General features: G+C 41.9%; 1 protein-coding gene across 8 annotated transcripts in view; it reads left to right on the forward strand.

The window, feature by feature from the left end:
• SGPL1 (sphingosine-1-phosphate lyase 1) overlaps positions 1–13395 on the forward strand; it is a 90167-nt gene that overhangs the window by 53403 nt on the left and 23369 nt on the right. For all 8 annotated transcript variants that reach the window (XM_070470773.1, XM_070470780.1, XM_070470781.1 and 5 more), the window contains 2 exons: positions 6443–6608; positions 11775–11842. In XM_070470773.1, the coding sequence (XP_070326874.1) occupies positions 6443–6608; positions 11775–11842 (234 nt within the window). The remainder of the gene's footprint in view (positions 1–6442; positions 6609–11774; positions 11843–13395) is intronic.

Genomic DNA, 13395 nt, shown 5'->3' on the forward strand with positions numbered 1-13395 from the left:
TCTTTTCCTCAACAGCCCATTCCTGCTTTAAAGCTCAGACCTCTTCTGGCTCTTGTGGAAAAACTACTGAGTGTTGAGTTGTGTGCTTTTATTAGAGGATTTTGATTATTAGTATCTAATAATTAGATTAGATCATTAGTATCTCGCCAAAGAATAAATATTAGCCATGAGCAGTGAATTGATGTGGCTGGGCCCCAGCTTTAACACTTCCAGTTAAGCTTGGTGGATGTCTTTTACCCCCATCTGGTAATATGTTCTGGAGAAGGAAATGGCAACCCACTCCAGTATTCTTGCCTGGAGAACCCCATGGATAGAGGAGCGTGGTGGGCTACAGTCCGTGGGGTTGCCAAGAGTCGGACACAACTGAGCGACTCAGCACAGTAATATGTTAACTGCTGAGTATTTCTTTTATCAAAGTAGGGGATGGGGAGAGAAGGGACCATGTTATGGTGTAGAGAAAGGGTTCCTAACCAAGTGAGGATGTCACCGTCACCTGGGGGACATTTTCCAAAATATATATTTCTGGGCTCCACTCTGTATGTACAGTCCTCCAGGACGGATTGTTCTGAGAAAAGCTCCTTGGATAATTTTGGTACCTCCTGCTGGTTAGAATCCTTTCCATTACGGGGAAAGGATTGTTATTATTAAGGAAAGAAGCATCATCCCTTGTGGGTCTGGAAATACCTTCTTTGAGTGATAGTCTTTTTTAGAATGCTTCTTCTGGTCTAGTTGTTAAGAGGGATTGGGTGGAGAGGGAGGTGGGAGGGGGGACCGGGATGGGGAATACATGTAAATCCATGGCTAATTCATTTCAATGTATGACAAAAACTACTGTAATGATGTAAAGTAATTAGCCTCCAACTAATAAAAATAAGTGGAAAAAACAAACAAACAAACAAAAAAAAGAAATTTAATGGGGAAAAAATATCACTGCATATTTGGGAAGTTGATTAAGTGCAGTACTGTTTCTCAAAGAAGTTTTTGTGGAGGGAGAGGGGGAAAGAAGAAGTGGATGGTGCCATTATACAAAGTTTGCTTACAGAGTCATGTTCTCTTGAAGGGATTCAAGGACTGAAAATGGCTAATATCACTGGGGAGATCTGTAGGTCAGTGCTGATAGGAAAGTAATTTGTGATGGAAGAATTCTGAGTCTCCTGGACTTAGATGGACTCTGTCACATCATAGTCCTGGCCTCGTGAAAATGTTAAGAAAATAAAGCCTAAGTATAAAAAGCATTGAGATTGTGTTGAGTGGAACCTTAGTGTTAATTCCTGTGCTGTTACACAGCTACATTCTAAATTTAAGGAAGTCAGGAGGGAAATCACTCTTAGACACTGGTTTTAAACCTGAAGGTCATGATCCATTTAGAGGGATGCAGAATCAATTCAGTGCCAAGCCTTTAAAAAGAAGGAAGAAATAGAAAAGAAATGTAAGTCTCTCACTAGTAGTAAAGTATTTTGGAAATTTTTGTTTTGTTTTTATATCTTCTGTTGCTATATATGCTAGTTTGTGTTGTAAAATACATTTCTGTGGAACTGCACTGGGAAAGTTTGAAACTCAGTCCGAAAAGTAACAGGCCCCAAATTTACTAGATTTGTAGACCGCTACTGTTGTGTTCACGAAAGTGTCTTGCTCCCTTGAAATGACATGGGAGGTGAAAGAGTTCAGTATTAGAATGCTACCAAGCTCCCAGACACTTCAGCAGTTGCCTTTTCTTTAATAATGATTAGGGTTATTGAATAAACCTTTAGATTGGAAATGGGATAAAGAAAAAGAGGAAGTCTGGTTGCTTTATCATTATTTGACAGCTTCTTAAAGTGCTTAATGTTTGAATCTTCACACTAAAGTTGATCTTTTTTCCTTTAATTAAAAGGTTTATGGTATCCTTTACTCTCATTTTATATACACTCATTGGGCAAAGTGTTTTGGTTTTTTCCTCTACAAGAATACATTTTCAGTTTTCTAACAGTGTGAAGGAGAGAATGCTTTTTTGGTGAAAGTTTCACCAATACCAAGATCCTTGCTTAATAGATCACACCCACACTCACCCACAGACGCATACACACAGACACTATTTAGTGACTATTCTGTGTCCCTTCTAGATAAAGAAATAGAGTCACAGACAGGTGAAGTAATTTTCCTGGAGTTGTACAATAAGCTAGTGGCCTTCGTAGATGACCATTCATAGCTCTTGTATTTCCACAGACACAGTGTAGAGATTAAGCTGGAATAAACAGAAGCCTCTGTAGTTGTGTGTTACCATATATCCAAGGTATATTCTACCCAGAACATAAATTGTGGAAAGAAAATCCTTGGAATGGCACTGGATTGTGATGTGTTTAGTCCTTCTCTGCCTGTGATGCTGAGGATGAAGGATTGAAAGAGGACTGGTTTCCTAGCCTCTGCTCTAACTCAAGCCCATCCGGATGAGCTTAGGTACCCCATTTCACTTCAAGGCATCTATAAAATGAAAACGTGGGTTTGGCCTCTAAAGTTCTCTTCAGCATTTAGATTGCATGCTCCCCCAGGGCTGGTTTATTGCATCAGAATCCAGCCTGGGGTTGGTGCTGTTGGCAAGGTCCCTAGGAGCTGCCGCCTCCTTCTTTCCAAGGAGATGGCAAACATGACCCCACAGAGCCCTTTCAGGCAGCGAGCTGTCAGTGTTGAGGGGCTTCTTCATTGAGGACTGAGCCTAGGTGGTTTGTGGTGACCTAAAAGGACCTTGGAATGAGGCCGGGAGGTGTACTTTCTGTGAGCAACTAGTTACCTATTCAGAAAACTTGCTAGGACCCGTCCAAGTACAGTAGCGTTCTATCATTGGAATAAGAGAATATAGAAATGCATCTCCTTAAGAGGTGTTTCTCTGTGCTTAAGGAGATGTAGTCAGAGACTTCAAATTCATGGATTCCCATTATCTTCTCAGAGCAATTACAAAGAAAATATACTTCTGCTGATTATAATTTTGTAAATATTAGCAAGGAATGCCTTTGTATTTTAATAGGCTTTTAACGATGGAATTATTAATAGTCTGCATTTGTTGATCCTTTGCTCTTTCCCTAATATTAGTTATGTTACTTTTTTGTTCAGTCAGTGCTGTGATAACATCCACAGTTACCGTCTGACATTGGTAAACTCTTATTTTATGGGTGAACTAGGAACTAGAATCACCAGAGGAAAAAGTGATCCGAAAAGCTGGAATGATGGTTCTCCTATCGTCCCATTCATGCACACTATTTAACCATTTGGCTTTATCACAGCTCTAATACTAGAAGATGCTCTGTAATAATCGAAACTGTGACATACCTTCGATGATGGTAGACTCCTCTGATCTTTGTCAGGTCTCAGCCAGCACCGCCACTGCTGTGCGGGGTTGATTGTTGATAGCAACAGTGGGCTCTCGGGAATGGCCACCAGGAACTGTGGGGAGGGGGTTGCAGATAAGCTGTGTTTCTATGGATAGCCCTCTGGGGACCCAGGACTTGCCCAGTGCTAATTACTGTATACCATAGCCTAATTGCTAAGGGCATAAATGTTTTCAGCAAACATTAGTTGAACTATGCATCTTCCTTCTAAGCGTTCATGCTACTGCTAGAACATCGCATGTAGATTGCCAACAGGAATGCAAGCCAGCAGCATTGTCTTTTTCTCACAATCTCCTCCACCATCTTCAGCTCCCCTCCCTCTTGTCTACCACAGTTAATGCTGTCACTGCTTACCCAGTCTCTCAAACATGAATTTGAGAATCTGGAATTATCTCCGTACTTCCTATGTCTAATAAGTCACCAAACCCTATTTGTTCTGCCTCTAAAATTATTTTTCAAATTGTGCTGTTTTTTTGACCTCGATGTATAGCTTGTAAGGTCAAACCCAGTTTATTTCTGTTTTGGACTATTTCAGCAGTCGTCTTAACTAAAATTTTTTGTCTCTAATCTCTGTCCTGTTTCTATTCCTTTCCCATGAAGTTATCTTAAAAAAAAATTGCTCTCTTGATTAGTAACCCAGGCATTTTGTTTTGTTTTTATTTGCTCTTCAGTTTGCTTTTTTCTTAAACTCTACACTGTGTTCTGGGAAATTTTCATTGTGGTTCATTTAAATCTGTCTTCTTTTTAATGCTGCTAAGAATGGGTATATAAAATGTATATATTATAATTTATTTAACCATCTCTATCAGTAGATGTTTATGTTTATTTATATTTTTTTCTTTTGCTGTCACAAAGTGTATGTTCTTGAAAATGCACATAGATACAAACAGGTAGATACCAAAAATTGGAATTACTGAGTCAAAATGAATGTACATTTAAAATGTTAATAGATACTGACAAATCACTTACAAAAGTACCTGTCAATTTATACTTCCAGTCTCTGTGCTTTTTTTTTTAAAGACCAATTTAAATCTGGACCTAGCGTACTTCTCCTAGCCTCGGTTCTCTTGTAACTTGATGTGCTCCCTCATTGACTTGGTCTCTGTCAGCCACTGTCCAAGCCTTTGTTCAGTACAGACTGTCTGCCGGGCACCATGCTATGTGTTGAGGATGAATTCTGGAGAAGACAGAATATGGTCTCTGCCCTCATCTTGTGTGTGCTCTTACTGCACAGAGCTTTCTGCCATTCCCAGACTCCTTTATGCATTTGCAGCTGTTATTCTCTCTTCTGGGTATGAGTTTTTTTTTTTTTTTTTCCCTGCCTAGAGACTTTTCTTTGGTCATTCTCTAGATTTTATCCTCTGTCTTGTGTTCTTCATCTCCCCACAGGTAGAGGTAGGTAGGCCTTTTTTAGTGATCTCTCTTAGCATTCTTTTTATAGTGTTTATCCTGAATAGTTCTGATTACTCACTTATATATGTGTGTGCCCATGTGTGTCTGCGTGTGTATGTATGGGCCTCTCATTAGATTGTAAGCTCAGTAAGGGCAAGAACTTACACCATTTACCTTGATGTTCCCCCAGCTTAATGCCTTAAACATTGGAGAACCTTCATAAATGTTGAGAAAGGGAATGAATGGAAAACTAAAGATGAACTTATTTTGTCTGGGGCACTCAGGGGCCTTGTGAATGTGACTGGGATCTGGTCAGCCTTCCGGGAGCCAACTGTGCAGGGAGATGAGGGTCACGAGGCGACTGCACTGCACATTGTCATAAGCTCTGTGTTGAGGCACAACTGAATGCTTGACAAGAGATTTACTGTCATGAGTTGGGTATTCTGGTGACTCTTCAGAGGAGAGGGTTTTTTTCTTGCTTGTGCTAGCTGTTGTGAGTGATTCACATCGTAAGATACAGTTCCTTGCCTTAAGAGTTTTTGTCAAGTGGGGCCTTAGAGCAGAGAGGGATGGACTATGGCCTATGGGCCAAACCTTGCCTGCTGCGTGTTTTTGTATAGCCTGTGAGCTAAGAATGATGCTTTAATTTTGCAATTGTTTTTACAAAAAGTATTTTGTGATTGTGAAATTACATGAAATTCAAGTTTTAGCATCTGGAATTAAATTTTGTTGGAACACGGCTCCCTTCAAGTCTTCACCCTCTGTTTTGTGGCTGCGTTTGCTGCGGCCGCAGAGCTGAGTAGTTGTGACACAGACTGTTTGGCCCGTAGTACCTAAAATATTTACCCTGTCGCCTTTTTCAGAAATAGTCTGCTGCCTTTTGGGTTGTGTTGTTGTTGTTCAGTTGCCCAGTCGTGCCTGACTCTTTGCAACGCCATGGACTGCAGCATGTCAGGCCTTCCTGTCCTTCACCATCTCCTGGAGTTTGCCCAGGTTCATGTTCATTTCATCGGTGATGCCATCCAGCCGTCTCATCCTCTGATGTCCTCTTCTCCTTCTGCCCTCAATCTTTCCCAGCATCGGGGACTTTTCCAATAAGTTGTCTGTTTGCCTTTTGGGTTAAAGATTGGGAAAGATTCAGATAAAGAAGAGAAGAAGAAAAAGACATATTGAGAGGATCAGTTTGAGTTAAGATAATGGGATGGGCACTTCCCTGGTGGTCCAGTGGTTAAGAATCCACCTTCCTATGCAGGGAATGTGGATTCGATCCCTGGTCAGGGAACTAAGATATCACATTCTGTGGGGCAATTAAGACCGTGTGCCACAACTGGAGAAAGCCTGTGCCACTGCAGCGACCCAGTGCAGCCAACAAAAAAGGTAGTAGGACAGTAAATCCTGCAGTCTTCTAGAAGTTTTAGAGCTGAAATGATGACCCAGCTTAACCTTTTATTTTACAGACAGAGGATCAAAAACTTGGTCGAAGTCCACATGTCTGTTAAGGGGCAGTGTCCGCTGTAGTTCCTGGAGCAGAAGCTTTGCGGACTTTAGAGGATGATAAGATTACTGCTGGGGTAGGGCCACATCATGAATGGCCTTGCCCTTGAAAAAAAAGGGCTGAAGAACAAACTAGGAACAGACTTCCTTTCTCTCTGAAAGTAATATATATATTTTTTCTTTTGTATTTCTAGAAGGCCTTTGAGCCCTACTTCGAGATTTTGGAAGTATATTCCACAAAGGCCAAGAACTATGTGAACGGGCACTGCACCAAATACGAGCCCTGGCAGCTGATTGCATGGAGTGTTGCGTGGACTCTGCTGATAGTCTGGGTCTATGAGTTTGTCTTCCAGCCAGAGAGTAAGTACACTGCCCCACTCTGTAAAGGTACAGTGGCGTTAACACCGGCTTTGAAACTCGGGGCTAATGGACTGGGCTGACTTCTTGCCTGGTTGGTTTGGTTCTGATTTTTAAAATCTGTTTAGATAGAAAGGGCATTGCCTTCTGACTGGTAGTTTTAATAGGACTCTTGTGTGACTGTAACTGTCTATGTTGATTTTTCTGGATTGGCAGTTTACATTAAAACCCCTGAGAGATTAGTTATCGTAAGGATTCACAGAATGTGGCTCAGACCCTCTTCACTTTTACTTTCTTGCCTAAAACATAATTGTGTCACCCGGCGTCCTCCAAGCATGGATTTATTGCTTTCATTGTAGGCTATCTTTTCGGTAAAGATTATGTGAAATTGGAACAGCACCCATGCAGTGACCACTGGCATGTCTGCTGTGTGTTAGGTACTGCCATGCTCTAGAGATAGCTGTACAGTACAAGTAATAGAGGGTCCCTGTCCTCTTGAAATTGAAGCTCTGCTGTCAGGAGACAGCACACTTTGAGCTTCCTGGGTAGGGACTCCGGGAGCCAGACTCATGGGATGAGAAGGCCACTCCTCAGGGAGTGTGGAAACTGAGAGGTTTTTTAGTGATAAGTTTGTCCATCTTCCATCCTTCCTAAGACCCTGCTCATGTTCCCTGTACCCCCACCCTCACCCCACCACCTGGTTGTGTGTTACCTGCTTACAGATTCTTCCCCTGTGGGCTGTGTTGGGTAAGTCAATGGTAGGAGAGGTGCTGGGTATTCTGTACATATCCCTGCACCCCTTCCTCACCCATACTAGGGTATCTGAGTTAGTAACATTGATGAGACTTGCTTGTCATTTCTCGTCTGTTTAAAATTTCTGTTAACTATTTGCTTCCTTGATAACATCTATTTGAAGGGGCTCTTCAACTGATATTTATTTCTTCTTTTTTTCTTATTCCCCTAGGAAAGTCAGCTTAGGGGCCAGATTCTGTTTTATCCCTTTACCATGAAGATTAGCCAGCCATCTGGTAACACTCTGCCACATTGCCAAGTTATAGCAGAGTTAGCATTGCACTTAATTAAAGTAGAGATGAAATGTCCTCAGTTTCTGCTCCTAGTGCTTGCAAGACTTTCTCATAAATTCATGACAGACTGGACAGACTAACCCTTGTGCTTCATTTGCTCCATGGTTTGGAAACAGACGCAGCCCTTGTCCTTCTGCTCAGGCTCATTCCTTTCCTGGGAAGCATTTGATTCAGTGCCGCCCACCATCCTGTCTGATTCCAGAGGGTTCTAAGGAGTAGCAGTTCTTGCTTTTTTTTATTGTGATGAAATATACAGAACATAAAATGTATCATTTTACCCATTTTTAAGTGGAAAGTTGTGACATTAAGAACATTCACATTGTTATGGAGCCATCACCACCATCCATCTCTAGACCTTTCTGGTAGGCTCTGTGCCCATGAAACTTGAACTTCCCACTACTTTCTCTCCTCAGCTCCTGGCATTCACCATTCTGTGTGCTTTTTCCTTTTAAAGTGGCACATTCGTAAATCTGAACTACGGTCAGAGACCTTGAGGCTTATATTCCCTCAATATGCTGGGTATTAGCTTTAGGTATTTACTTGTATTTCCCATTGTTCAGCCCACGGTGCCTGTGTCCGTTTTGTTTAACCCATAGTAGAAGCTCAGCCATCTGAGGTCCTGGTACTTAACTTACCTGCCTTTAGTGTTCAGAAATGAATGTGCTAGCTCTGAGTACGCCATGAGAAAACTAATACTAGCAGTGTGTTAATGGTATGTGCCATCTAAATCTTCATGAACTCCAAGCCACTGCATGGTTTTAGTAACATTTTTTCTTACTATAAAAGCAGTACATTTTCATTGTATAAAATCAGGCAATATGGTAAACCATAAGAATAAAATTAAAATCTTGTTACCTAGAGATAACCACTGTTTATGTATCTGTGTGTCTGTGGCTTCCCAGGTGGCTCAGTGGTAAAGAATCTGCCTGCCAATACAGAAGACACAGGAGATGTGGGTTCGATCCCTGGGTTGGGAAGATCCTCTGGAGTAGGAAATGGCAACCTGCTCCAGTGTTCTTGCCTGGAAAACTCCATGGACAGAAAAGCCTGCAGGCTCCAGTTCATGGGGTTGCCAATAGTTGGACACGACTGAGCAACTGGCCATGCACGCACCCATCTCTTTCTATATCTGAATCATACAAAATTAATTTTGTAGTTCAAAAATTGCTGAATATTGGCAATTTCATACTGCTTAAATACACAACACGCTTTTTATTTTATAACTTCCAACTTGAACTTTAGACACAGAAATGTCTTCCCTCCAGAGATCAGGTATTTGATAGAATTTCCAATTTTTTCAGCACCTTGCTCACGTAGAAGTATTCTGTATATTAGTGAGCATCGAGTTCCTTTTGGTATATTGCCCTAGAGGAGTCTAAAGTCCGACTAGTGATAAATTTTGCTGATCTTCAAATTCTGGGTACCCTTCTGAGGGAGAGAGGGTAATTGTGGAACACAGGATGGACACAGGTAGATAAGAACTGGACGCGGCAGGAGCGTAGGGCAGGGTTGGCAGTCTTCTAAGGCGTGATCTCATTTTTACTTCTCCTCTGTGGTTTTCAGCTTACATCCTTCCTCATTGATGTTGGTTTTACCTCTGGGATTGTCTGTAGTTCATCAGTAGAAATCGGAGTTCTGTGGTGGGATGAGGTTTCTAGCCATGGCACCTTGGGCAGTGCCCTTAAACCTGTTAGCCTGTTTCCTCGCAGTGAAATGGGCACACTCATACTGCTTTACCCTGTCAGAGAGTGCTGTGAAGCTCGAGTGGCATCGCTGGTGTGAAAGGGATTTGTAAACTAAAAAGAGGCATGCGTTGTTGTTCTTACACTGGCATTTCCTACTTTACCACCTTAAAACTTTCTCGTTACTCTTCTTTCTGGACATCTGGGGACTTTTACTTTTTAAAGAAATTAACTCATCAGTGTAGTTGCTTTACAATGTCGTGTCACTTGCCGCAGCCCAGCAAAGTGAATCAGCTATCCGTGTACACGTTTGTTCTGGTTTCCTTCCCATTCAGGTCACACGGAGCTCTGTGTTCGAGCTCCCTGAGCTACACAGTCGGTTCTCATTAGTTACCTGTTCTGTACATGGTAGTGTACCTCCTGTTAGTCCCACTCTCCCAATTCTTAACTTTTACTTTGGAGATAATCTTTTTAGGTCTTGACCACATGGTCTTTTCATTCTTAATTTCCCTGTCTCTGGTCTGTATTCTGTTCTTTTTACTCTGTACCATGTTATCTCACAGATTTCACAAAATTATGTGTTCTCCTCCACCCAGTCACATTAATGTACTTTCAGACACCTGATTCAGCTTGCTGATTTTTAGATTTCTTTCTACCTCATTAATTAATTGCTTCATCCATTAAAATAGGGAATAGTTCTGAATCTTTACAGCTTTAACACTGTTAGAAATAATCAAATAACAAGCAGCTGAACCATCTAACACTAAATGCTACTCATTTGATGGATTGTTGTGGTGACATTTAAAAATACACTTTGGAAAAGTTTTTAATAATGTAGAAATACTGTAAATGAGAAGAGAATACAATATTCTGTGTACTGTAAGATTTTAGGACTGAAAGGAAATACTCTAAAATTTAACCAAAAAGTAACTGGTTTCAGCTGTTTGTCTTAGTCAGCCTGTGTCTTAGATACCTGGTTTTGTCCCAGATATTTACAGAGTGTTAACCTCAGTGCTAGGCCCTTAGGGATGCAACCTAGGCAAAAACTACTAGTAAAGATGCATAGCATCATTTAATAAATACCTGTAGATGGTGCAGACATTTTCTTTGGCTGTTGAAAGCTACTTCTGGGCAAGGAAATTAGAATACCCAGATCTCCTAGGACAGCGGCAAAGTTCATTCAGTTCATGCCTTGTATCCTTGCAGAAAGCTTAGGTCTAGATTCCTTTGAAACTCATTTGGGGTAACTGAAAATTCTGTTGTGTATGTGAAGCAGTATACAGTCCTGGGAGTATAGGACTAGAAAAACAGACTTCAGTTAAATCCTTGCCCCATCACTGATATGATCCTCGGTCTTGAGCAAGTTATTAATGCTTTGATCCTCAGCTGCCCTTGGATAGTAGGTAGTGCCTTCTATGCCAGCCTCAAAGTCTTGCTGTTGGAGTCAGTTGAGATACACTGAATGTGAATTCATTAAAAGGCATGACTGTGTGTTTAGTTGCCATGTATTTATAATAATTGTAATTTACAGGATCAGAATTTGAGATTTGTCCTATGTACTGCCCAACAGAATGTCTGATTGGTGTCCATGATATCTGAAAGCCTTTTTAGGTCCAGAAAATGTTGTTGGGATATGTGTTGAATGAAAGACTAGAGCATGGATTCTGAGAAGATGCATGGGTTGGTCATTTGTTTTGAGGCAGGGGAGAGAAATGTTGGGCACCTAGAAACCTTGGGAAGGTGAGGAACTCTGCGGTACACTTGGGCCAGCAGTTCTGTTTCTGGGAACTTACCTGTAGGTACGTTCTCAAGTATGCAGTATAGCATGTGTTACAAGGCTAAGCTATTTCAGTGTGGTTTGTAACAGACATCAGAAACAACCTAAGTTTCCATCAGGAAAGGGCAGGTTAAATAAACCAAGGTACGTCCATCTAATGGAATACTCTACAGTTGTAAGAATGCATTAGGGAGCACTGATCTTTAAAAGACTGATACTGAGTAGAACAGGTCTAGTGCAGTGCTGGAGTATGCTACCCATTGTGTAAAAGAGACAGACAAGAACGTGTCTTCACTCTTGCTTGTGTATGCATACAGAAACTCTAGAAGGGTATCTAGAAACTAGTGGTAGTAGTATTAACCTGGGGGTAGGATGAGGGTCTGGGGGATAGATGAGTGTGTGTGTGTGTGTGTGTGTTTATTTTTTTGAACCATGTTATAATATATTACTTGTTCAAAAATTAAAAGTTTTTTTTTTTTTTTTTTTTTTTTTTTAAAGAAACTACCTTTGTAATCTGAAGGCAAGTGTGATTACAGAGGACATGTTGAATATTGAATAGTTCATCCATTATGACTGTCAGGTCATAATCCATGGGAATTTCAATAGAACCATTTGTTTCTTTTAGGTTTATGGTCAAGGTTTAAGAAGAGATGTTTCAAGCTTATCCGGAAGATGCCTATCATTGGTCGTCAGGTAAGCAGAGTCATTTTACTTTTCCCTACTGCTTCCCTCCCCCATGATCATCACACCTCTTTATTTCTAATTACTAAAGCTAGGAGTTCAAGGGGGATGGGTGCATTTTGTCCCCCACCTCCAAGAAACGTTTGACCATGTCTGGAGACATTTTTGGATATCAGAAGAGGAGGTGGGTGCTCTGGGCATTGAATGGATGGGATGAGGGATGCTGCTAAACATCCTCCAGCGCGCAGGGCAGGCCACGCAGTGGAGACCCATCAGACTCAGAACGCCAGAAGTGCCACAACTGAGAAGCGTGACGTCACTCTTTCTCCACCATATTTGACCAAAGGAGAAAGATGTCTGTTCAGGGAAAATTTGAAATTAGACAACCTGACAGAAGTGACAGGAAACTTTGGAAAAATATTTGGTGGTGGCGGTTTAGGCGCTGAGTCGTGTCCAACTTTTGCGACGCCATGGACTGTAGCCTGCCAGGCTCCTCTGTCCATGGGGATTCTCTAGGCAAGAATGATGGAGTGGGTTGCCAGTTCCTTCTCCAGGGGATCCTCCCGACCCAGGAATCGAACCCGGGTCTCCTGCATTGCAGGCAGATGCTTTACCAACTGAGCTGCGAGGGAAGCGGAGCAATATTTGGCTGAGCTGAATTTAGATGCTTAGCAGGGATTGAGTGCTTACATGGTTCAGGGTTGGCAGGCTTTCTCTGTCGCGGGCTGGATGTGAAGCATTTTCAGCTCTGTCCCTGTGGAGGGAAAGCAGCAGTAGAACAGTGGGTGGAGGAGTGGGCCTGCTTTGCAGCAAGAATCTCTTCATAGCCACAGTCCACACGGCCTGTAGTTTGATTAGGCCTGTAGTTTGCTGATCCCAGGTTCAGAAACCTAGAGAGCAGAGCTGTTCTCTTGCTCTTTGTTCATATCTGTAGTCTAGTCTGTTCCCTTCACTGGCTCCTCTCTTACCTCACCCACGCTCAGGATGAGACAGTCGCCTCTACCTTCCCCCCGGTTCGTTATCACAGATGAAGACAAACAGGGCCGGCCCCACTGCAGGCTCTAACGAAGGCACACGGCCCTGATGGCTTCATCTCTCCTGCTTCTCACCCTCCCCCTCAGCTTTCCTGCAAGCTTTCTTTCATTTTGGCTTTCAGTTCTTTCCCCCTTTTTTGGCCAAATCAGAAAAGATGGCAGTTACTTCGAGCCTTTGACTGAATGTCCGTTCAGACCACTGTGTGAACTCTTCCAGAACTTTGTATTTTTAGGTTCATTTCCTGTGGGGAAGTTGAAGTAATAACGGCTGGTGAAGGAGAGAAATGAGGGCTTTTATTTGACCCTTAATCATATTAAGCCCTAAAATTAATCTACTGTAGTCCTTAGAGAACAAAGAGCAGGGGAGAGGAAGGATACCTGATTACAAGGGAATCAGGATACCGAGGATAGGCTGATTACAAGGGAAAAGAGTGTTTCCCCTTATCATTTCCTGTATCTTTTCCCTACCCTTATTCGTTACACTTTGCTCCTTCCATTTCTAATTTTGATAACAAATGAATGTTGGGGTTC

The sequence above is a fragment of the Odocoileus virginianus genome, chromosome 7 (assembly GCF_023699985.2).
Source record: "Odocoileus virginianus isolate 20LAN1187 ecotype Illinois chromosome 7, Ovbor_1.2, whole genome shotgun sequence".
Classification (NCBI taxonomy): domain Eukaryota; kingdom Metazoa; phylum Chordata; class Mammalia; order Artiodactyla; family Cervidae; genus Odocoileus; species Odocoileus virginianus.